The sequence below is a fragment of the Ctenopharyngodon idella genome, chromosome 2 (genome assembly GCF_019924925.1).
Source record: "Ctenopharyngodon idella isolate HZGC_01 chromosome 2, HZGC01, whole genome shotgun sequence".
Lineage (NCBI taxonomy): Eukaryota > Metazoa > Chordata > Actinopteri > Cypriniformes > Xenocyprididae > Ctenopharyngodon > Ctenopharyngodon idella.
In genome coordinates this window covers 38,542,545-38,568,146 of record NC_067221.1, presented here as the reverse complement: position 1 = coordinate 38,568,146, position 25,602 = coordinate 38,542,545, and the positions used below count along the sequence as shown (strand labels likewise).

Sequence of the window (25,602 nt, the reverse complement as noted above, 5' to 3'; positions counted from 1 at the left end):
GAGTTTGAAAGCACACGGAAGTGTCCCGTGTGTATTTGTGTAAGCGCTCGGTGAAGAGCATAACTGATGACTATTTACAACATTTTTGAAGCGTTGATCATTGAAGCTAATCAGACATATCTAATGAGCGTGTGAACACAATGGCCAATCAGAGGTGTTTACGAATCTGCTCAACAGCGCCACATTTTTAAAATTTCAGTACCGACTTGGTACCGAAGTTGGTACTTTTGACAAATACAAAGTTCTAATATGAAACTCTAATGGGCAGGCTAATAGGTCCTTTAACTCAACCAGCTCGTAATCACATTATTATCTATAGGACACAGAAGATTGGTTCCTGCTGTATCAGTAGCCAATGAGCTTGCGTGCTCAATCTTCAAATACATGAGTAGCATTTGCCTTAGCAGTGCAGCGCGCTTCAGAAACCCTCCACCTTCCCCAGCTCCACCTGTATAGATCTGCTACTGGTAATTCATGTACGCTATATTGTGCAGCAGCAGCATGTCTTACTTGCTCATAGCAGCGTGTTGTGTATGTATTGGCAGTAGCAAGTCCCGTACTTGCTCTGCAGCAGCAGCAGCAATAAAAGCAGCAGCAGCGTAGTAGATCTATTCTGCCAAGACCAAACACATCTACATTGTCATACCCATTACCATGCCAAACACTCAGAGAGTTGTCATGACAGAACTTTAGTTTATTGTTTAATTATTATTTATTAAACTTATTAATAAATGTTCATTTATTAAACTTATTAATAAATGTTCATTTATTAAACATATTGATAAATGTTAATTTCCAACCTATTTTGAGTTCATTTTAAGCATGCAACACAGTAATTTTTGAACAACAGTTAAATAAAACTATCCAGCAGGTTGGGCAAACATTTAACCCAACCACTGGGTTAAAACAACCCAATTGCTGGGTTTGTCCATTTTCAATGGTTTGTCCAGTTTCAATAAGTTCTATATACTGTAAATAGTAAACAAATTACTACAATAATAAAAATAATAGTGGTAGTAGTAATAGTAGTAACTCAGTTATTTGAATGGCATGGCTATTCGGGTTTAAATTTAAAACAGTCAAAATATAATACTTACTTAAAAAAAATGAAATATTTTATTTGTTTACCTGCATGTTATGTGTCCATTATTAATCAACATCAGAGAAACATGAACATACAACTGCATTATTAAATTACTGAAATTAACGTAAAATCTCAAATAAATATTTTAGGTCAAAAGGGTTCGGCTGATAAAAAAGTTTGAAAATCCCTGATATAGAATAAAAAAACTCAAAGGTCTAGAGTTTCTCTTATTTAATTACTGTATACTTCTCAAATGTACTATTCATGTCACTGTGTAGAAATTTAATTGGCAAAAACACAAATGTGCAAAAAAGTGCATCTTTAAATAAGAGATCAATTAAATGAAAGCAAAAACAAGCAGTAGTCCTTTGGATACTGCTAAAAACCGAGTTACAAAAATCCTTTTTAATCTTGTGGAGCTCATTTGGTACAGGTCTAGAGTTGTATTGTAAAGTATAAAATGCATCATCAATAGATTTTACGCATATGTAATTTGAGGTTACTAAACCTACTTGGATTTATGCAAATTCATAATAATTAAACTGCATTTTTGAGTGTCATATAGCTTGTGGATAGATGCAGCACTCAGGCTATAAAGATTTCTGTCCTTATTTTCAGAACAAAAGGTCAGTTAGTCACACTGTCGCCCGCTGTAATTCAATAAAAGCAATCCAATTTCTGAAAGGTCACTAAATCTACATATTACTCTATCAGATAAAAACATCATGAGTTTCTTTGGCAGACTGACCTGGTACACACACACACACACACACACACACACACACAACACACACACAACACACACACAACACACACACAACACACACACACATACACATACACATACACACACAACCAACAGCTAGTGTTTATGGACACAGTGGCTCTGTTCCAAAACCTAGTGAGCTGCTTATGCACTGAAATACAAATAAAGGCTTTATTGGCATCAGTAGTTCCATGAACAACTTTTAACATCTTTCCATTGCACAAAAGTTTCTTTATAGTGGAAAAAGGTTATTTAGATTTTTAAAATGCTCTTCACATGATTCTTTTAAGAACTGTTCACTGAAATGGTTCTTCTATTGCACCACTGTGAAAACCCCCTTTTGGAACCTGTATAGGCAGCATTTTAAGGATGCCATGTTAAATTTAAAGACATGCGTTTATGCATATTGTCCTTATATTGTAATCAGTACGAGCACAAGTTATAATTGCTGCCTAACATGTTCACTGTCTCTGCTTAACTGAAGCACATAACATTTAATTATAGCTGTGTATTACTGGCATATGGACATTACTTTGACACACCCATCTCTGACTGATACCAGAATATTTCCTGATTTGAAAGCTGCTTTGAAACAATGTGTGTTGTGAAAAGCACTGTACAAATAAACTTGAAATGAAATAATTTCATAATAGTATTGGTTGTACTATAATAATACATAAAACATTATATTCATATTTATATTATAATATAAGTTGTATTTAATATATACACAAACAATAAGAATATGAGCAATATCATACGAGTAGGAGTGCGGCAGAGTGCTGTAGGTAATCACAACTGTGCTGATATAGAGCAATATCGCACAACTACGAGTGTGATATTGTGTTTATACAACAGTTAGACGGCGCACGCGTGTAAATAAATAAGGAACAATAAAGGCTGTCTTAAAAACCCTCTTGTGTGAGGAACTACTTCCTTCTGCCAAATCTCAAGTTGACAGTTTAACAGTTGAGCCCAAATCTGTTACCAATTCGAAAACTCACTTTTAAAGTTAAAAAGCTATTATATGTATATTATTATGTGAAATACTTTTATTATGTGAAATACTGAGAGCTATATGCTCTAAGCTATATGCTAAAATTATGTAGAGCAGTAGTATCATGTGAGAGAGAGAGAGAGAGAGAGAGAGAGAGAGAGAGAGAGAGAGAGAGAGAGAGAGAGAGCGCGATCGAATGAGATTAAACCTGCATCTGAGGCAGCATTCATTCTTCAGGTCAATCTCATATTCATAATACGCTGAGGAAAGCAATATCTTTGTTGTAGTATCCTCTCAACAGTTACTGGGATTTCCGATGACAATTTCCGCTGGACAATTTGGTTGCGTCTTACAAGATGTTGTTGAAAGTAGCCTTAAATAATGTCCTTGTTTACAAACTTGTTTCAGTCCCTTTCAATATAAAAGTCTTTGCTACTGACTCACCCATAAAGACAGTCTCTTGTCACCATCTAATGGTGTAACAATGTAACTTTTACAGAAGTCAAAATCACTAACACCTAGACTGTTTCTCAATACCAAATACTATACTACTATTATTTATATAAAATAATATTTATTGAACTATAATATTTAATAAACAATAATAGCCTTTATAAAAGTTGCTAAGCAATTCAGTCAAAAGTCCAAAGGCAGCGCTCTGATACAGCATTAAAGTTATATAAAATATAAAGTTATGAAATTTTGCCTTCAGCCAAAACTATTTGCTCTGGAACAAATAATAAATTAATGAGACTATAGATTGCCTGTTAAATATTCCCAAAACAAATTATATCTCATGCTTAACCACTATAGAGACATCAGAGCCAGCAGCAAATTCCAGAAGAACTGGCCGAGGTAAGGCTGTTTTTGGCAGATACATGAGTGCCGAACGCCCGCTGACACCCCGGAGCTCACATCTCCGAAAACATCGAAGCAATTAAATAAGTGTTATCTTTATAAACAAACCGCATATTTGAAGTTTAAACAACTACATTCTCGCCTAAAAACTCTTAAAACTACATTTCATGACACAATAACAGTAGTATTTATAAAATTATGGTGGGTTTGCTTGTCCTCTATGACACTCGCTGTGAGAAATGCTGCAAGTGGAGTGATACAAACGGTGAAACGGTTCCTGTGGCGATACTGGCAGAAAATCGCATGGCTGGAAAGACCTTTCAGCCAATGAGATTTGAGGACCGGAAGTAACTGTTGAATTAATATATATAACGTATATTGTTATTGTATTGCTTGCTTTTCCATTTACATTTATCTCATAAAGATCTAGGTTTCCTCAAGGACTTTCTGATTTCTGTAGTTTACCTCACACTTCTGTGTCATACCGATAAAATCTCTAATCTAGCTGCATGACAGCTGACTCTGTCAAGGGAAGCAAAACTGACCTGCGGCCTGTAAGGTGACTCAATCTTAATGGAGTTTCTGTGTTTTTGACCCAAGAGTGGAAGGACCAAATCACTCAACCGAGGCAATGAACACAGATGACAGGTGAGTGTAAAACACTGGAAAAATATCAGTTGCTTGTGTTGTTCTCCTCACATTTCACCTTCTAGTTGCTATTCATCTTCATCAAATGTGAGTGGTGCTTGTCTGTGCCAAACACGCCACCACAGTGCTGGGGTGATGTGGGTGGTTGCCAGGGTTTTGCTATGCGGTTGTTAAGGTGGTTGTTTACTTGCCCAAGTCAAAAGCCCACCCCCAAGTCTCTATTCTGGTCTACTCAATGCACGTCCAAGTAGAAAAGAAACAGCACACCTCTCTTCAACATGCCGCATGATTTGAGTAATCATTCATATTTGTAGAACAAATTTTGGGGTATGAATTACGTGCCAAAATTTAATATTTAAGCATGTATGGGCAATTGAAATAGAGATGGTAACTGCCTCAGCATGCAACACTAATCACATATTGTTGAAGATAAATAGCAAATTATGTTTGTCATATATTCCTCAAGAGAACAAACATCATGTATTAGAGCATAAAATATTCATAAGCCAAAGTAAACAATCAAGCTGTGCTGAGACCCTACATGAGAAGATACAGACCATACAAATAACTCTTCTTTTTTGTTAAACATGTACTTTTGCTCTTCTACCAAATTAAAGTCCACCCTTCGTCCTATGCTTACAGAAAAAAAAATGAGTCCTCGGTTCACTTTACCATTAAGAGCAGTTCTGCTATGACCAGACTCTAATATGCATACTAATGTCTTAAGAACAGACAAGATTTGCTACTTTAACGTTTACTTCCAATTTAATACTCCAAACCATGGCTAATTGCATGAAGGTCTGTTCTGAGCATTTTAAAGATTGGTTTCTCTGTGAAACACAGGCTGTCCAGCACTGATTAATATTCCATTAACAGCTCAATTAAGCCTGATTCATTAGGTGAAGAATAGCAGACCAGCACTAATGTAGAAGTCCAGCAGTGACGGTAAAATGTGGAGGACTTTAAAGTGTCCTACACAGGTTACAATGCCAAAAACCCCACTATAGACATGTATTTGTATTTGTCAGTTTAATTCTTTGCTTGCTAAACACTGACCTTTTTCAGCATAGCCTAAATGTTCTGAAAAAATAAATAGGAAATAATGACATATTTTGATCTGGTCCTCATCAAGAAATGGACCCTTTTCAGTTTTCACATTTTCAGCATTTCCATGACTTTCCAAGAGAGGGAAAAATCTAGAGAGATTGATTACAGCAGTCAGAGGACAGACAGATGTCAAATTTGCTGCCAATCCTTCAACCGTTGTAGAAACACCCTCGCAGAATGAAAAACTTTACTACATTTACGATGCTGATTACTGTGGAAATGCATCATCACAGTCTGTGAAAAGGGTCCATTATATGACTTATGAAGACTTTATACAGCATCGTACTGTATGGACTATATTGTAGGCTATTTATGTTTATCAAAATATGCAATGTCAATTAGTGTGAGCATTGTGTACAGTAGCAAAAACTGCCTTTACAGTCAAAAAAATTGGAAAATGGTGGCGGTCTCAGAGTGAAAAGCTCAAAAGCTGAAGCATATAGGTTAACCTGTCAAGTGCGTGTATTGTTTCAATGTGCTAGAGAAGTATTTTTTTCCCAGCGAATAACTTACATTTGACGTATATTTTTTCAGATGCAGCCTTCAGATTTCCTAAAAAAAAAAAAAGAGCACGCGCATGCGCGTCAAACAGATGCCACACAATAGAGAAAGAATATTAAATAAAATATTTAATCATAAAAATATTTATTATTATTAGTGCTGTCAAATAATTAATAATAATCAAAAAATTATTCAGACATTTTTGATATTTTTGATATATTTTTACTATGATCAAAGTAAATGTTTGTGTTCTACTTTAGCTGGTAACACTGAGTTTGTGCTTTTGTATTTTAATCATCATTTATATATATATCATTTATATAATATATTTATATTTTAAATCTTTTTTTCCACACAAAATGTATACAATAACCTACATTCATTCGTTTATATTCTGTACAGCAATTCACAATAAATATGTGCAATAACATTTTTTAATGTGTAGGCCTACTGAAAATAAAATTTGGATTTGTATCAGATTAATCATAAAATACTCAACAGGTTAATTAGTCAAAATAATCATTAGGCCATAGTTGCAAAAAAACTTTCCACATTCATTGTATAGAAAAGAGCGACAAGGACCTTGTGTTCAATATCAAATCATGCTGGTTTATAATGATGTGAGTGTTAGTAAATGATGACAGGTCATTTTAGGGCAACTATTATTTCTTTAAAAATGTTCTGCCACTAGCCACTGACACACACACACACACACATCCGAAGACAAACATCAGCCAGAGTAAATAATTAATAGTTCTCCACAGTCGGTTCGATATCAATCCTGTTAGGCCGGGCCAGCCGTGCCCAAGCAGCTGATGGATTGGCAATGCCTGGCACCCTGTCGCAGGAGGGCAGGGGTAATAAAGTGGCATGAATGGTTCATTAACCTCAGGAGAGATACTCAGCAGTGAATTAAGTAATCATCTGAGTAAATCTGAGTGCTGACAGGATATAAAGTCTGCTGCAAACTTGATATGAGTGAATAGTTTACGACTTCGCTGGTGTTTGATCTATAGTGCCAATGTGCCGCTGCAGACGATGTGGAGCTTTGAAATTACTAGTGCGAGGAACAGCCTGGACTGCATTTTATTTTGTTTACAGAGAGGAAAAAATCCATTTACAGCTGCCAAAACAAAATAACATGAAAGTCAGGGGACCATATCATGGAAAAAAGGAGCAGTCTTGCTCTTCTGAAATGAAAAAGTTAAAAATACTAAAACTCAAATGTTCACAACTCACAATAAACACCCTTCTCTTTCTAAAAACCATTCAGTGAGCCTAGTTTCACATTGAGTGGTGTGCAAAACTCGTCATCAAAATGACAAGGTGTTTCTATGTGTATGTGGCTGCTTACTGGTCAAACGAGCGAGCCCATGCCCAATATGATATTTTAGTCCGTATGTGGCTTAGGTCAGCTATGTCATTTGCTGTAAAACAGCTATGCTACACCATTAATAAAGCTGCAAAAAATTATTTTTAGAAATCTGTGATGAAGTCACATGAGCATATTAGCACTTGACCATCCACATTTACCTATCAATGAAGTTTAATCTGTTCAGAAACTTGCTCCATCCAGTCACTGTGAAATAGGATAGAAACATTATTCCTATACACCGTCTGCTTATTTTAATTTATAAAGTTTTAAATATGGATATTTTTCTTACAAAAAAAACCATCGCTTCACTTCAGAAGGCCTTTATTAACACCCTGGAGCCGTATAGATTATTTTTATAATGGTTGAATGCATTTTTTGGAGGGGCAGAGGCTTCAAAATCTCGCCCCCCATTCACTACCATTATAAAGCTTGGAAGAGTCAGGATATTTTTAAATGGGTCATTGATGAATAAGGTTTTTAAAAGTGTAAAAAAACATAATGGAGATATAATTAATTTTGAAGTTTTATTAAGTATTAACAGTGAGATTATGTGGTTTTTATACAATTATCACTGCTTTTGTCATTTTTTACAAGATGGACAAAATGTGTCACCAAAAAAGTCCGGTTTTACCGAATGACACTTTTGGTTAGACCAAATGACGATATTTTGAAACAATGCTAACAGGCTAGCTAGCTAACAAAAGGACAATCAAACAATTATATTTAGTACAATTTTTTTAAATATAACAACCATGTGGTCCTGTGCAGGTGTCTGAATGATATCACAACCTGTCACATGATATTGAGCGCATGATCCAAAATGGTCCCTTTATAGGGGTTACTCCGAATGACATCAATGAAATTCATTTTTTTGGACATTCTTTCTCACAACAAAGCAACGACTTCTACACATAATTTTAATACCATTTTGCACTATGTTGATATATGATATAAAATCATGCCAGAATAAAAAATACATAATATACATTTATTTAATTTTGAGATATTTTAATCACAAATGAAATGGCTGTATTGGCCTTTGGACGGTTAAACCGAATGACCTTTTGACACTTCAAAATCTTTAAAATACCTTTATATGTAGCAACATATAATTAAAACCTTTTGGATTCTATAAAACAGATCTAGTTGTACTACCTTACATACTTTGGATGTCATATCTTTGTTTTTTATTATTATTAAGGCTTATTATAAAAAAATGGCCTGTCACATTTACACCTGGTTTTGAGGGTCTGTAAATCATGGGATAATTTTCATTTTTGGGTGAACTATCCCTTTATAATGTTAAAAAGTGTTGTCAATTAGATACTTTTATTTTTTTATTGTAGTAAAAATGGAACTGTTACTACATGTAAAGAACCTTTAAAGAACCATCTTTTTTTTAGAGTGTATTATTATTATTATTGCAGTTGGTATCTAGAGGTGAAGTTTGGTAAAGTTTACCTGAATAAATTTGTGACTTACATAGTATAGTAGACATATTTTCGAGTCAATAAAATGCTGAAAATAATCCTTAAAAGGGGTAGTAACACCAATGTTGAAACTGTTTTCTTTAGCATTTTTGCATATTTTTACAAAGGCAATCAGCTTTATAACCAAATGTACATGTATTATTTTCACAATGTAAGATCGGTCTGATCTGTGAAATTGCTCATCAGTGTCCTGTCTGTAGGTGGCGCTCTGAAGTAGATGGCCAGAGAGAGGAAGTTAATCTTTGAGGGGGTGGTCTTGCACCTGCTCCCACAAAGCAATCATGACAATTACACAGAGTCGGCCCCAGAGGACATACACAAATCTGCTTTAAAAAAAACACATGACAGACCAGACAGAAACGGAGAGAGAGACAGAGAAGTGCACACATGTAGAGAAAAAATGAAAGGGGCGGAGAAAAGGGAAAGGAGTGGGAGGAGCATCAGTGAGCAGAGGAATGTAATTAGCATGAATCTGAATAATCACCCCTCTAATTATCGAGTGCTGGTACAAGGAAGATTCTGAAGCTATGAAAAGTAGAATCACGTAGGGACATTTGACCGGCAATGGAAAGAAACATACTACCCATACCACTTTTTTTTTGTGGTATGCAAATATTTTTTTATGTACAGAACACCCAGATGATCTACTACATTAGTCAAAATGTGCAGTATACAACCAGATCACTCTTCACAGGTTCCACAATGCAACGCGCTCAACTTGATGAAATGAACCGAAAGCAATATCAAATCACAATTTTTAAAGACCCCAGAAAATCCGAATTGGCATTTTGTAGCTGTTAGCTTTAAGGCCATCTTCAAATTGACTTCAAATAGCATACACATTGAAAATGACCAATCTTTCTCTTTCAGGAAAAATGGACAAACAATACTGATGCCACATCTTATCCTCAAAATGTTGTCAAAATTCTTTCAAACACTATGTCCAATGACTGCTGTAGCATTGGCAGGATATCGTAACCAACATAGACACTGAGGGGTACAAGTCCCCGCCAATAATTACAAATGGCCAAATTGTCCCCCCAACATTTGATATTCTTGATGCTGCTCTGCTGCACTCCATTACACACTGCTCTGTTTGTTGTTAGGTCAACATCAAGTTTTAAATGTTACATTTTTAGCCTTCTCTGCCACAGTGGTCTAACAGCACTCGTCAATATAAAAATGATTGAGATGGCCAATCAAATCAAAGAAGGCGGGGCTTACTGTTCACAGAAGACGAGTGGGAATTCCAATGCAATGCTTTAGGGTATGTTTATATAACAACAATGTACTAAAAACAGAAAAGTTTTTCCATTTGTGTTTTTCGCATATAGATGACATTGTCAAAATGATCCCAGTTCACACGGATCCGTGAAAACAACTAAAAACGTTGTATTATGCTGCCAGGCCAGTAGTTGGCGATGTCACTTAGTAAAGAACACTACGCGCCTTTAGACTGAACACGTAATGCGCATGACATCACTGTTTTCACAAATTAGCATTTTTGTAATTTACATGCAGATAATAATGGTATAATTTTCAAACACTTTGAAACCTGTTTTCAGGCCCCCAAAATGCTGTTGTTGTGTAAAGGCCGGAACACACCAAGCTGACGGTCGGCTGTCGGGCAGTTTTTGTTCGTCGGCCGATTAATTTTTCCCAGTGTGTTCCGCACCGTCGGTTGAAGTTGGGCCTCATCGGCTTTTTTTCGGCCGATTCGAAATGTTGAATCGGCGTCGGAGCTCATCGGTCCGTTGGGCCATCTGATCATTCTGATTGGCCGTTCAGCTACTGCCACCTGCTGGTACGGAAATGCATTTCATCTTGCGCAAGCGCAGAATGACGTGCTACTTGGCCGTCGGGTGTCGAGCGTCGGTTTGGTGTGTCAGAGCAACTTTGGACACAGACACTGCCGACGTGAGCCAACTCCGCAGTCTGCTTTCGTCGCCACTAGTTTGTCGGCGTCGGCTTGGTGTGTTCCGGCCTTAAAACGCATAAATAGTTTTTAGTAGAAAATGGTGTTGTGTAAACGTCCCTTCAGTTTTAACAGCGAAAGAGTGTGTGGTAAATAGCTAAACACACAACTGTTTTACGATAGAAATGTTCCACAACCGACAAGTAATGCAAACTACTGAACTTTTTTATTAAATTTTGCCATTATAAATAAAAAATATACTATAATTTACGATTCATTTAATTTATAACTGAAAGTGACGAGACAAGAAACGCTTTGCGTTTATGACATATTAGACATACGAATGAGTGAATGTGTGCATATTTTAAAATAAAATAGAATTTGAAAATAGTTTAAATTGATTATTTTATAACTCCAATTAGACTTATAACTTATTTTACTGTTCTTATTTTTTATTCCCTTAATTGCCTTCTAATTCTATAATTATCTAATTCCTTTCAATTAAAAGACTAATACCCCCTCCCCCCCAGCAAAAAAAAAAAAAAAAAAAAATGGATTAAAAACCCTAATTAACTGTATTTCTTTCTGAAATAATACTAACTGGGTGCCACTTTCTAAATGAAACGTGCAATATAAGGATATCATGTGACATGATTTACCATTGTTTTACTGTTTTACATACCTTTTTAATATTATGCAGTGTACATTACAGTATCCTATCAATTCAATTCACAACACCACACTACACAACAGTATTTTAATTACAGATAAACTGCATATCAATATATTTTAAAAGATATCTGCCTGTTTGTCTCTCTCTCTCACACACACACACACACACACACACAGTCAACATTCAAGACTCACTCTTATCATCAATGGGGATGTCGAGTGGTTTTTAAGAGCTCATGTGAAGTGTGTGTGATTTCTGGTGTCATTTACATGCAGGTGTTTCAGTACCGAATTAGCCCAACGCTCTTCTCTTTACCTTCTGTGAGTGTTTGCAGCCACCACTCCAACATTCTGCATCAATTATTCCTGCATTTATTATCATCCTGTATTTACAGCCTATATTTACTCAAGGGAGCGATCTCCAGGTGCAAGAGCTCTTAGACCTTCTGCCACTGCAGGTCTAAAAAAAGTAAATTCTGTCAATTTATTCACCCTCATGTTGTTCCTTGGAACACAAAAGTTGTTTCAGGAAATATTCAAACTGCTCTTTCCCAGTCAACAAAAGCATACAGAGACCAAGCTCCAAACAGGAACCATAAAATTATCATTTCTTTTATCATTTCAGCTAATTACAAAGAGTATATATGTGTGTGTGTGTGTATTTATTTGATCAAAAATACAGTAATATTGCAAAATATTATTACAATTTAAAATGAAAGGGGCCGAGCAAGATCACATCCAAGGATCTGAACTGTCCTTGGCTAGATGTGAACTTTGAATTGGAACAGTACTTGGGCAGCCACAAGTACTGTACACAAGTACAGAAAAGAACGCATATTAAGAAACGGCGAAAAATTAGTAATCTAATAATTTAGTATAGAAATCTATATGGAAATATTTTGTAACATTATAAACGTCTTTAATTTTGATCAGTTTAATGCGTCCTCACTAAATAAAAGTATTAATTTCTTACTTTAAAAAAAATCATACTAACTCCAAACTTTTGAACTGTACCCTAGTATATTAGTATAATAATAATAAAAGTTTCTAAATAATAATAAATGTTAAAGATAACAAAAGTTACATTGAGAATAACTGCTCAATTAATTTAATATGAAAACAGATCTTCATGTGTGTGTGTGTCCATGCACATAATGCGCTCACACACGTGTGTTTGTAACTGTCCTGTTGCTTCTGTAATGACAGAGTCCCAGAATGCTCTGCAGCCAATTAGCCTGCCATAATTACCCAGACTCCCATTGAGCTGTCAATCAGAGAGGAGCTGCACAGGAAGTCATCCCTCCCTCTGTTAGCGGAGGAAAGTCTCTGCTGAGCCCTCCCCAATTAAACCCACTCTCGCTCTAATATTAGACCTGACTTAACCATCTCTCTCTGTGTGTGTGTTTCTCTCATTCGGTCTCTTTTACGTTATGTTTCAGCATTGGCTCTCCTGACATCTTTCTTTCTCTGTTATTGTCTCTCCACCTCTTCTCACTCATAATTGCAGAGTGCTCAGCTCAAACCGAAGCACATTTGTTTCAACAGATGTTTTCAGAGATGCAAAGAGCCACAAACTGCATACAAACGCAGCACGCTGTCATCGCCTTTCTTTGTGGATTGTGTTGCCATGTAATTCTGATAAATGCACGAGGTAACTCTACTCCATCACAAGCTTACTCCACAATCAGGTCCCAGCATTTCTAATGGGATTTATCAGGAATTCTGAGAAATCTTTTATATCAGCGCCTGCTGGAAAATCCAGCTGAAACTAACTCAAAAGTCAACAGAAATTAGTTATAAGTTATATTACAAATATCCTGGCTCTTCTAAGCTTTATAATGGGAGTGATTGGAGGTTTTGAAGCCCAAAAAAAGTGCATCCATCGATCATAAAACGTACTCCACGCAGCACCGGGGGGTTAATAAGCAAATCGATAAATTTGTGTAAGACAAATATACTTATTTAAAACTTTATAAAGTAAAATAACGAGCTTCCGGAGCGACAGCCATATGCATTCGACGTAGTACACAATCACGTGACGTACTACGCTATTTCCTACGTTATAACGCGCAGTACATCATGTCATTGTGTACATGTGTCGCGGAAGTTAACACTTTTTAGACCAATGCGTATGGCTGTCGTGCTGGAAGCCCATTATTTTACTTTATATAGTTTTAAATAAGGATATTTGTCTTACACAAACGTATTGATTCGTATCAGAAGGAATTTATTAACCCTCCGGAGCTGCATTGAGTAAGTTTTATCATCAATGGATGCACTTTTTTGGGCTTCAAAATTTCATCCTCCAATCACTCCCATTATAAAGCTTAGAAGAGCCGGGATATTTTTAATATAACTCTGATTGTGTTTGGCTGAAAGAAAAAGTCATATACAGTTGCATGAAAAAGTATGTGAACCACTTGCAGAATCTGTGAAAATGTGCAAAATTTTAACAAAATAAGGGAGATAATACAAAATGCATGTTATTTTTTATTTAGTACTGTCCCGAATAAGATATTTTACATAAAAGATGTTTACATATAATCCATAAGACAAAAAAATAGCTGAATTTATTAAAATTACCACATTCAAAAGTTTGTGAACCACTGATTCTTAATACTGTGTGTGGTTAACTGGATGATCTATGACTGTTTTTTTTGTTTTGTGAGGGTTGTTCATGAGTCCCTTGTTTGTTCTGAGCAGTTAAACTGAGCTCTGTTCTTCAGAAAAAATCTCCAGGTCCCAAAAATTCTTCAGTTTTCCACCATCTTTTGCATATTTGAACCCTTTACAGCAGTGACTGAATGATTTTGAGATCCATCTTTTCACACTGAGGACAACTGAGGGACTCAAACACAACTATTAAAAAAGTTTCAAACATTCACTGATGCTTCAGAAGGAAACATGATGCATTAAGAGTCAGGGGGTGAAAACTTTTGAACAGGATGAAGAGGTCCAAATTTTTCTTATTTCGCTTGAATATAATTTTTTTTCGTTTAGTACTGCCCTTCGGAAGCAACAGAAGATACTTGCATGTTTCCCGGAAGACAAATTAAATACAATTTACCTTGATCTTCAAATTCCAAATGTTTTCATGTTTTCTGAAGCATCAGTGAATGTTTGAACCTTTTTTAATAGTTGTGTTTGAGTCCCTCAGTTGTCCTCAGTGTGAAAAGACGGCTCTCAAAATCATTCAGTCACTGCTGTAAAGGGTTCAAATATGCAAAAAATGCTGGAAAACTGAAGAATTTTTGGGACCTGGAGATTTTTTCTGAAGAACAGAGCTCAGTTTAACTGCTCAGAACAAACAAGGGACTCATGAACAAACATCACAAAACAAAAAAACAGTCGTAGATCATCCAGGTAACCACACACAGTATTAAGAATCAATGGTTCACATACTTATGAATGGGGTTATTTTAATAAATTCAGCTATTTTTTTTTTGTTTTATGTAAAAAAAAACGCATTTTGTATTATCTCCCTTATTTTGTTAAAATTATTAACATTTTCACAGATTCTGCAAGTGGTTCACATACTTTTTCTTGCAACTGTACATCTAGGATGGCTTGAGGGTGAGTAAATTATGGGGTAATTTTCATTTTTGGGTGAACTGTCCCTTTAAGCACTAAGCAGTAAACAGAATGCACTCTTGCATAGGTCATATTTTTTGTAGGGCTGATAAAAAAAAAACAAAAGGTATTTGGTCACAATCAGCTGCAAAACTGAAAAGCATCTCTTGTGTTTTAAAAGTACAAATAAATAGAATAATGAAAAATAAAACTTAGTTATCTTTGCGCGTGAGAGTTCATTAACATGCGGTAAAAATGGTGAATGCACAAAGTTCAATATCATGCTTTTTCAAGAAATCACAGAAAGATGAGTGAGAAGGAGTGAGACTTCCACGAGTCACGATACAAATCGGCACAATGCCAAATGATTTTGTCTCATTATAACAGCTGAAACAACTTAAAATACTCTGTCATTTATGGTCATGCAGATAAGAATAAGACATTATTCGAAACTATAAAAGGCCTATTTTTATTTGTGTACACTAACAGTAAAAACAAAACATTGTGCTTTTGTAAAATAAAGAAAACAAACAGGATGCCGCTTTCTGTCGTCTTGGTTTTCTTTCCGTGAAGTTAGTGGAGCGTGTCACAAAAATTAATTGAAAACTCAGCGTATAGGCTACTAGCAAGCACTTGCATGCCATCTGAAGTCTTGTTTTGAGTTGGCGCATAGATTGTCTCTTCTTCTTCTCTTGTTGTGGCAGTTAGCAAACAGCGATGCATTACCATACACGCACCCTTCTGGATTGGAGCGTGGATCGCCTGTGACTGACTGTATTCGTCATCTGACTGTATGCACCGAACCGTGACGGCCATATTGTGATGGTTCGGGATGAATACATGTACCGTTACACCCCTAGCGTGTTCACACTTGTAGTTCGGTTCTCTTGGTTCTTTTGATCCGGACCAAAAAAAGAAAACAATGCATTTAGTCCTGGTTTGCCTGGTTCATTTTTAACACCAAACCAAAAAAAAAAAAAGCTTTTATGATGAATATTTTGTGACGGAACTTCCAAAACAATGCTGTGTGCTGGGATAAATGCACTCGCTGTATATGCATATGCATATGATGGTATATGATGACAACTCTTGAAGTGTGTAAAGGAGTCAAAACAGCAGCAGGAATTCCTCCATCACACACACAAATGAAGATCTGCTGTGAGGAGACGCGGTTCTGATGCCTGTACCGAGCTATGATTGGCAACTATGATCGCGACTATGACGAGAAAAAACAGGCACTTGAGCATTCTGTCCTTTTTAGGGCCGCATCTTGTGTCGTTTACATGTCTTTGGTCCGTGTTGCGTTCATATTTCATTTGAACCGCACCAGAGTTTGTGTGGAAGCGGACCGAGACCCATCTTTTCAGCGGTCTCTGTCCACTTGTTTGGTTCGGATTGTAGCATTCACGCTTATTCAAATGAATTGCACTAACAGAGCAATCACACTAGGGTTAGTTTTAAGCTAATCAAACATGCCAAGTGTGAACACACCCTAAAAGAACCAATTTTTTCTTAGGGCAATAAATATTTAAATAATCTAAAGAATCTTTTTCCAAAAGAACCTTTTAAGGATTGGAAAATTTCCACGGTTGCTAAAAGTTCTTCATGGAACCATAGATGCCAGTTAAGAACCTATAATTTTTAAGAGTATAGACCACCTTGGAACAGCAATGTTCCACTTACCATGTAAAAAAAAAAAAAAAAAAAAACAGCATTACCATTTTAAAAAAACTATGAGAGATTTTTCTATCAATTTTCCATCAGGTAAAGGTTTCCATGCTTGAGTGAATGTAATTGAATCTGGCTTATGCATACAGTACATGAAGCACAAATATTGGAGAAATCACATTTATTGCTGAAAGTGTTTGTTCACAGAGGACGGTGATGAGTTCAGCACACCTCAGATCTTCACTGCCTTACCTCTGTGATGTTTTCTTGTACTTTCTCCTGAAACAAAACAAACACAATGTTAAAAACCTGCATTTGGCTACTATTCACATGAATATTTTAACCATTTCTTTAATAATAAACATACACACACAGTCTACATTTAAACCCTGCTGTTTCCCCAATTAACAGGGAACATTCTCAGAACTTTAGCTAACGTTCTCTCAAAGCTATGAACAAATGTTCTTCCAGTAACAGAATGTTTGTTCAATGTTATCTGGTCTTTAATAACATTTTCAACATATTAGCACAAAAACGTTATTTATACATTGTTCATGGAGCGTTTTTATCTAAAACGTTTTAGTTGGATGCTCGTCTAACATTTTTAAAATGTTTTTTAACTTGTTTCAGAAAGTTCAGAGAACATTCAAAAGTAACTGTTATAATGTTTTAAGAATGCTAAAATGGAACGTTACCTTAACGCAAAACATTTAATAACTGGACGTTTTGAATGTTCAGATAACATTCAGAAATAATGTTTTCTTAATGGAATCTTAATGGGAACGTTAGCAAAACGTTCTTAGAACATATTTTTGAGATTAAAATCACGTTTTAATAGTACGGAGCCCCTAAACAGACATGGTGGGGGGGGAGGGGAAGACAGTAGTAATAATAATAATAATAATAATAATAATAATTATAATTCAAAGCTTTTGTGTTCTCTCGCAAATGTTTTGCGTTCCCCCGAGAAACTTTGCATTCTTACGCAAATGTTTTGCGTTCCTCCGAGAAACTTTGCATCCTCATGTAAATGTTTTGCGTTCCCCCGAGAAACTTTGCGTTCTCTCACAAACGTTTTGCGTTCCCCCGAGAAACTTTGCATTCTCATGCAAAATGTTTTGCGTTCCCCCGATAAACTTTTGAGCTCTTTGCGAGCGAACGCAAAGTTTCTCGGGAAACACAAAAGCACTGACAAATAATTTTTCCTTCATGTCATATTTTTTCCCTTCACCATGTCCCTCTAGGAGTGCCGTATAAAAGTGGTCTAATGTATTTATAAATGTATAACATTCCATAAAGATGAATATTAATTTTCATGAGCAAACCTTGTTATATTATATTTTTCAGATTAAAAGTCTCCACATATAACACATGCAAACTCACGCCCTTTCTGATTTAAATATATTAAAAAAATAAAACGTCTCAATATCTAATTGATACAGTGAAATCAAATCTTTTCCATTTTTGAGACTACACAAATTTTGTTTCAAAAGCCATTAAGCATCCTAGCATTTATGACTTTGAATACAGGCTGTTTAAAGGATCACTTCTTCTGGTATGTTTTTACGGTGTCGCTAACAGTCCAGATATGTGCTTTTATAAAGTCCATTAACAACACAAGGACGGTGAAGCAATTAGTCAGCACACAAGAAAAATCTGAGCTGCCCAATCATTACTCATTCCTGCCATAAGCCACTATCACTGGTGCCTGAAATTGCTCCGTAAGAGAAGGAAACTCCTCTACTCTCTCCCTTTTCTTTCTGAAGTCACCAAACACAATTATGAGTACTGCTTCACACCATTAAGAGGTTGTACGCACACAAGTGCACATGCATAACCATGTCCACGTATGCGCACACACCCACGACAGCTGTGCATGTTTGAGGCTTTCTGTGAGATTAAATGCTGATGCAGTCAGATTTAGCCACTGCAGTAACCTTTAACATCCACATATACAGCTGCTTCTACATGCCCAACACACTGCAAAACAGCTTAACACCCCATGAACTGGCCTGACGTCCTGTGACGGGCAAAAATCCAACCCAGTAAAGGGACTGACGCAATTTTGGCAAAAAGAGCACTTGTTTTGCCCTCCGTTACACAGAACAGCAAAAGTGCGTAAAACAAATTCACAATTTTATTTGTGCACATGCATATTCAATCTTCAAGACATGCTGCACCAGGTGTGATGCCAATTACCTTATATGCACTTTTATGGTGCTTTTTGATGTTTTTTGAGCGTGACAGCCATAGGTTACTATCTGCTGTCATTGCAATCAAAAGAACAGCTTGGATATTCAGCAAAATTCTCATTATTCGGCTTTTGTGTTACAGAAGACAGAAAACATGTTTGGATTGACTACACTGTAAACCCGAATAAGTTGGCAAAACTCAAAAAAATTGAGGCAATCAAATTTTTGACTCTCCAAAAACCCACATTAACAGAAACTCTTCTAAATTAGCATAACAAAACATTAATCACTACTAAATCTCCCATTTAACATTATTCTTGCACAAAAAAAAATTATAAAACACTTAATTTTAGCATTTACTCTCCCTTTCGAGTGCATGCTGGGAAATAGAAATCCCAGCCCAGTTTCAGTTAAACTTATGTTCATCTAAATTAATACAAATAAGTTCATACAACTCAAAACAATGAAACAGTTCAGTTTACTTAAAATATATTAGTTCTGTGAACTTGAAATAAAAAGAAAGTGCTAAATACTCATAAAAGTTAATTTGACTGAACTAATTTGTTTAATTTAAGTTTGTCCTACTCAAACCAATTAATTATTTTGAGTGTAAGGGTTTACAGTGTATTTGAATTGATAGTGTAGGCTATGACTGTTTACATTTTTAGGCAAACTATTCCTCATATATAGCCTGTAATATGACTCTGATGTATGTTCAAGTGAAGTATGATACGATATTTAATGAGAAAAATAAGATAGGAAGGACATGATTTTATCAATAAGGATTGATTGGATTATGAAAAGTGTCTCTGTATGACAGGTGGTTGGAGGGGAGGAGTTGAAATATAACTACGTCAGCCGAAACGGAAAGACATTTCAGAGATGGAACAAGTTAATATGTTCAGATGAAAGATTATGAAGACAGAAATCTTTTTCTTTGGATTAACGCGCACTTATCAATAAGACCAGAAACACGTATTAAGAAACTAAATGGGGTCAATTTGATTTCATGTTGACTTTGACAGACCCAATACACACAAACACACACAAAACTTTTCAAACATAACATTAACAGAGGAAGTTTACTATTCTACTGCATGAAGGGAGAAAATATGAGAGGATACAAACAAGCCCGCCCCTCATTCATCCCCTTTCATTCGCTTTTTCTTTCTCCTTCTCTCACTCATTCTTTCTTCTTCACACATAGTGAGGAAATTGCATTTCATTCACTGATTTCTGGGACAATAAGACTTTTTCTCCAGCCGCCCAATAACAGCCAGAGAGAAAAATTGATTGACATTGAAGAGATTAGTTTTTCTACAGATGATGGAGCTGTTTAATATATATATTTGAGAAGTATTTGAAACATTAATAAAAAGTCACCAACTCTCAGTGAATCTGAAATGACCTCATTGAAGTGTGAATAAAATCACAATAAAACACCTTTATATGCTGTATTTAAAGAATAATATTTGTGAATGTACATATTTTGATCATTTAAAAAAATATATAAATTTTTCTTCATGGGTGAATCTGTCCAGAAAATGTATAAGTCATATTACAAAATGAGAGAAGAAGAAAAAGGAATTGGAACCATCAAGACATTTTGCATGGTGACAATTTCATGACAATTAAGAAATAACATAAAACATCCTCTTTATTATAATGGAAAAACATGAATTATATTTTAAAAATGTTAATATTTTATTATTAGTTTTTTTTTTTTTTTTTTACAGTATTTGCCCATCCAAATCCAGCATGTGTCCAAGAATGCTTTTTTATTTTAATTATTTTATTAATAATTATTTTTATTGTTTAAACGTATTTATCCATCATGATAGCATCTGTTGTACCGCGTCTGCATTTCATTTATGCTGTTTTAAACAAAAACTGTGTTTTTCAGTAATGGGAATCAACAAAAAAATTGCTTAATTGTCATTAAAAAAATAATGTCTCCATGCAAATACAGTCCTAAAACAAGCTTTAGGCTTTATACAGATTATAATTTCTTATTTTTTCCTTTTGATTTTGCAGTGCAAAGTGACCTGGGCATGTTTACATGAGATTCAGCCTCTTGGACAACCTCTTAGATAGACACACACAAAACACAAGAAAACCTGTTGAAAAACTCATACTCACAGTCCCCGCAGTCGGAGCCAGATTTTCTCGATCTGGTCGGGCTGTAAGTACTTGAGGGACGTGCTTTCAAACTCCTCGATCTCTCTGGTGGGAGACTCCATGATGTCAAGACAAGGAAAAAACTTAATCCCAGAGCCGGAGCAGAGGAGAGACAGATTCCCCTCTTCAGATGAACTGTGGTCGGGACGCTGCAGTCATCAAACCCTGTTCTCACCTCCTCCTCCTCTTCCTGTCCCTTGTGCTCAACTCCGAGTCTGAGCACAAGGAGTGTGTGACGGTACTGCAGTACGCTCTCTCTCTCTCTCTCTCTCACTCACGCTCTCTCTCAAAAATACAACGCAGACCAGATTAACCCAGACTCCTGATTTCACGACACGAGTGTTGGTGGGAGGAGTTGAGCGTGGCTGAAGCCTCCAGCGGTGATGACAGTATGATCAATAATGACAAACTAGGTCTCTTCCCATAGGACAAATCACAAATGACATCTGTTTAATATCTCGATTGTTTCTCCTAGACAGCAATGAGATTAAACAGAAGCTTTTGTTCGAGTCTTCTGAGAGAAAAAATCTAGTGATCTCGCATACGTCTCCAAAGTGTCAGAAGAGGTCTCAATGTGCTCAGATTCGCCAAGATACCATTCAAAAGTCAGAAATGTTAATATGGACATTTTCTCAAATTCTTCCAAGACTTATTGATCTGAGATAAACCTGAGATAAATCTAGTACACATAAATGTATACACTCTTAAGTAAAAAAATGTGTCATTTGATTCTAGTTTTACTTTACTTGTGGTGCTTATGGTTTGAGATACTGAAAAAACAACAAGTCATGTTGCAATGGTCAAAGATGTTCGTCTTGCATATTTACTTAAAAATGATTAAAAAAACAATTCTCGTTTGTAACTAGTTTTAGTTTTTTGTTTAAAGGGTACCTATTATGCCCCTTTTAACAAGATGTAATATAAGTCTCTGGTGTCCCCAGAATGTGTCTGTGAAGTTTCAGCTCAAAATACCCCACAGATCAAATTTGCCCCTATTTGGGTGTGAGCAAAAACACGCCATTTTTGTGCGTCCCTTTAAATGCAAATGAGCTGCTGCTCCCGGCCTGCTTTCCAGAAGAGGGTGGAGCTTTAACAGCTCGCACTTTGGTTGCTCAACAACAACAAAGCTGGAGAATCTCACGTAGCCAAAATGAGGATTGTCAGTAACGGTGTTCAGCCTTACATTGTTCAAACCGGAGTCGGACACTGATGGAGAGACTCAGGAGGAAGTTACAATTTTCACAATGCAACTGGAGTTTCTGAATGGTTAGTGGATAAATTTGTGTAGTTGATTCAACTCATTGGCTAGCATGTGCCGTCATGTTAATCTTTTGTTCAAATCCAGAATTGAATTGACCCTCGTTTGTAAAGCAGTCCGGCGTAAAATGACAGCATGGCAACAACACTCTACAACAACTCTTCCTCTTCTCTAAAGCAGCCCAACATGGTCTCACCCCCTTTGTTGCGTGTTCTCGGGGGCAGGGTTTATGTAAATTTTAGGTTTAGTGATGTCACTAACCCAGGAAGAAGCTCATTGTAGTCCCTACCAGCCGTTTGTTGTAGTCCTTAAACAGCAATTTCTGTAAAAGAGAAATTTCTCACTTTGCATTGACCTTTGGGCGTCATAACTTTGCAGATGTTGTTTATGCTCAAACAGCAACATTACACACTAACTATAGTTAAAAAAGTGAAATCATAATCAAGGACCCCTTTAACTTTTTTGAAGAAACATCCTAAGAAAACTTACTAAAATGCAACAATATAGACCTTCACACAAAAGCATTTGGTTTGTTTGCCATCAGATTTTGGTGAAAGCTTTTGTGAAGGTTTGCATTAAAAAATATAGACGAAATGCAAAAGAATGGACATGCTTGTGTCTGGAGAGGCATTTTTTAAAACTGAAAAAAAAAAAACAAGACGTGTTGCAATGGTCAAAGACTTTAGTCTAGCATGCTTATTTACACGATTAAAAAACCATTGTCTCATTTGTTTCTAGTTCTGTCTTGACAACTCTCGAAGTGTTTGGCTTGGTAATGGATATGATAATGTTGACATGTTTGATCTTGGCAGAATAGATCTATGCTGCTGCTGCAGAGCAAGTACAGGACTTGCTACTGCTAATACATATATGACACACTGCTGTGAGAAAGTTATACATGCTGTTGCTGTAGAAAATAGCATACATGTATTACCCAGATCTGTACAGGTGGAGCTGGGGAAGGTGGAGGGTTTCTGAAAGAATGCTGCAACTGCTACAGAAAATGCTGACCAGTATTTGAAGGTTGAGTAGCGAGCTCATTGGCTACTGACACAGCAGGAACCAGTCAGCTGTGCCCTATAGAGAATGATGTGACTGCAAGCAGGTTGAGTTAAGAACCTATCAGCCTGTGCCATCTAGAGTTTCATGACAGAACTTTGTATTTTTAGTTGTTGTTTTTTTTTTTTTTAAATAACATCTGCTTAACTTTTTTGAAGAAACATTGAGACAAAACGATTTAGACTTTCACACTAGTACTTTTGATTTGTTTGCCATAAGAGTTTGGTTAATTTGACTGGTGTGAAAGTCATTGTTTTTGCATTAAAGTAATAGACCAAATGCAAAAGAATGGACCGGCATGAACTGTTTTTAACTTGAGAGAGCATCTTAAAAATGTGCTTATGGTGTGAACCGCTGATAAGACATGCTGCAACAGTCAAAGATGTTCAGCTAGCATGTTTACTTAAAAACGATTAAAAAACAATTAGCAAAACAATTAACAATAGTGCAAATGGATGCAAAAACACGCCCCTTGGCTATGAAATGGCAACGCAATAACGTTTAGGCATCTTATTATGCTGGAGAGAGACAGAGGAGGTGAGGAGGAAAAAGAGAAATAGAAAAGCAGTTAATGACACAAACTGTGACTGGAGAGATGAAGAGGCCAATCAGCTTGCAGTTGAAGAGCGGCGCATCAGTGGAGTGAGATTATATGCCTGTTAGATGAATGTGCCGCCCCACTGTCAGATACACATTAACACAAACATTCACACACTCTGAAGTACTCTATTCTCCCATTCCATTTACTAAATGACCCAGTGATTGCTCAATCTTTCAGGAATTGCATACAAGTCATCTTGACGATCAGGAGACTTCATAGCGAACAAATTCATAAATTTATAGAATAAAGGAGCATTATCAATACATTCTCTATAGGAGCTGAGCTTTATGGAAGTTTAACATCTCAACTGGCTCTTCAAGAGAGCAGTGAGATTAAATGGAGAACAAATCTCGCTTCTTAGATTTGAATTACAGTTATATACTATTGTTACATGACTGGATATACACTATTGTTCAAAAGTTTGGGGTCAATCCGAATATTTATTTATTTATTTATTTATTTTATTTTTTGAAGGAAATTAATAAACACTCAAGGATGCATTAAATTGATTAAAAGTGACAGCAAAGACATTTATAATGTAATAAAAGTTTTCTATTTCAAATGTTGATCTTTTGAACTTTCTATTCGTCAAAAAATCCTAGAAAAATCTGTCATGGTTTCCACAAAAAACAACAAAAAAAAAAAATATCAAGCAGCACAGAGCTGTTTTCAACATTGATAATAATAAGAAATGTTTCTTGAGCAGCAAATGAAGGATCATGTGACACTGAAGTCTGGAGTAATGATGCTGAAAATTCAACTTTGCCATCATTTTAAATTGTAATAATTTTACAATACTGTATTTTTGATCAAATAAATGCAGCCTTGGTGAGTATAAGACTCTTTCAAAATCATTATAAAATGTTAATGACTAGTGGTTCAACGTTACACTCACCCTCCTAAACCTCACTCCCATCCGGGTCACAGAACCAATGTAACCCCTTGTGTTTGAACCGGACGCTCTAAGCGGGACTCGAACCCGGGTCCGCCGCCATAGGAGTCGGGCGCTCTAACAAGGAAGTTAAAGACCTCAGTCCTAGAGACAGTCAGTCAGTCGCTAGAGCACCTCTTGAGATCAGGGGAGTGAGGTTTACACACACAGCTCTTACCAGCCTACGTACATTACACATAACCAACTGTGTTTACAAGAATACTTGCCAAGACTAAGAATATTTTGACCTAATTTTTTATGGAATCAATTCAGAGTTTGCGCGCTATCTGAAACGCATCTCGGGTGTGTGCAACTGTGTGCACAGATAACAGCGCGCGAGTAAATTCTCTTTTGCCTCTTCTAGCACTGGAATGGTTTAAAATCTATTGAATATGTAAACTAGCAAGACAAAACACATGCAAATTATAAACTTTCAGTCAATGGTGGTCAAACTTGAAATTAATCCGCGAATCACATGCGAGCCGAACCGTGGGGCCTGGTCTGTACGGATCACGGATCACCAACAATCCGATTAACCCCATTATAGACCCGAAACTTTTGAGCTGTAAAAAAGTCTAAATCTGCATATAAAAGTCTTAATATGAAGTCAAATTTCTCAAATTTACTAATTTTTCTGAACTGCTAAGAACATAAAAATGATAATAATGTACTTAGGGTTCATTGCTTCCCAACAGTTTAGCTTAAATGTTTATTACAAAAGCATCCAGTACT

At 36.1% G+C, this 25,602-nt stretch overlaps 2 protein-coding genes across 19 annotated transcripts in view; both read right to left on the bottom strand.

Annotated features, from left to right (window-relative positions):
* The window catches only part of pde1cb (phosphodiesterase 1C, calmodulin-dependent b), a 211,398-nt gene that overhangs the window by 40,370 nt on the left and 145,426 nt on the right, over window positions 1–25,602 (bottom strand). For 6 of the 18 annotated variants that reach the window (XM_051865956.1, XM_051865962.1, XM_051866041.1 and 3 more), the window contains one exon: window positions 16,904–16,930. The exons of 9 other annotated variants lie outside the window; for them this stretch is intronic. In XM_051865956.1, coding sequence (XP_051721916.1) covers window positions 16,904–16,930 — 27 coding nt within the window. Of the gene's footprint in view, window positions 1–16,903; window positions 16,931–20,982; window positions 21,273–25,602 lie in introns of those variants that run through there. 3 more of the 18 variants (XM_051866098.1, XM_051866130.1, XM_051866141.1) reach the window with 3 other exon arrangements.
* LOC127497596 (neurogenic differentiation factor 6-B) overlaps window positions 1–25,602 on the bottom strand; it is a 113,139-nt gene that overhangs the window by 65,147 nt on the left and 22,390 nt on the right. The window lies entirely within an intron of this gene.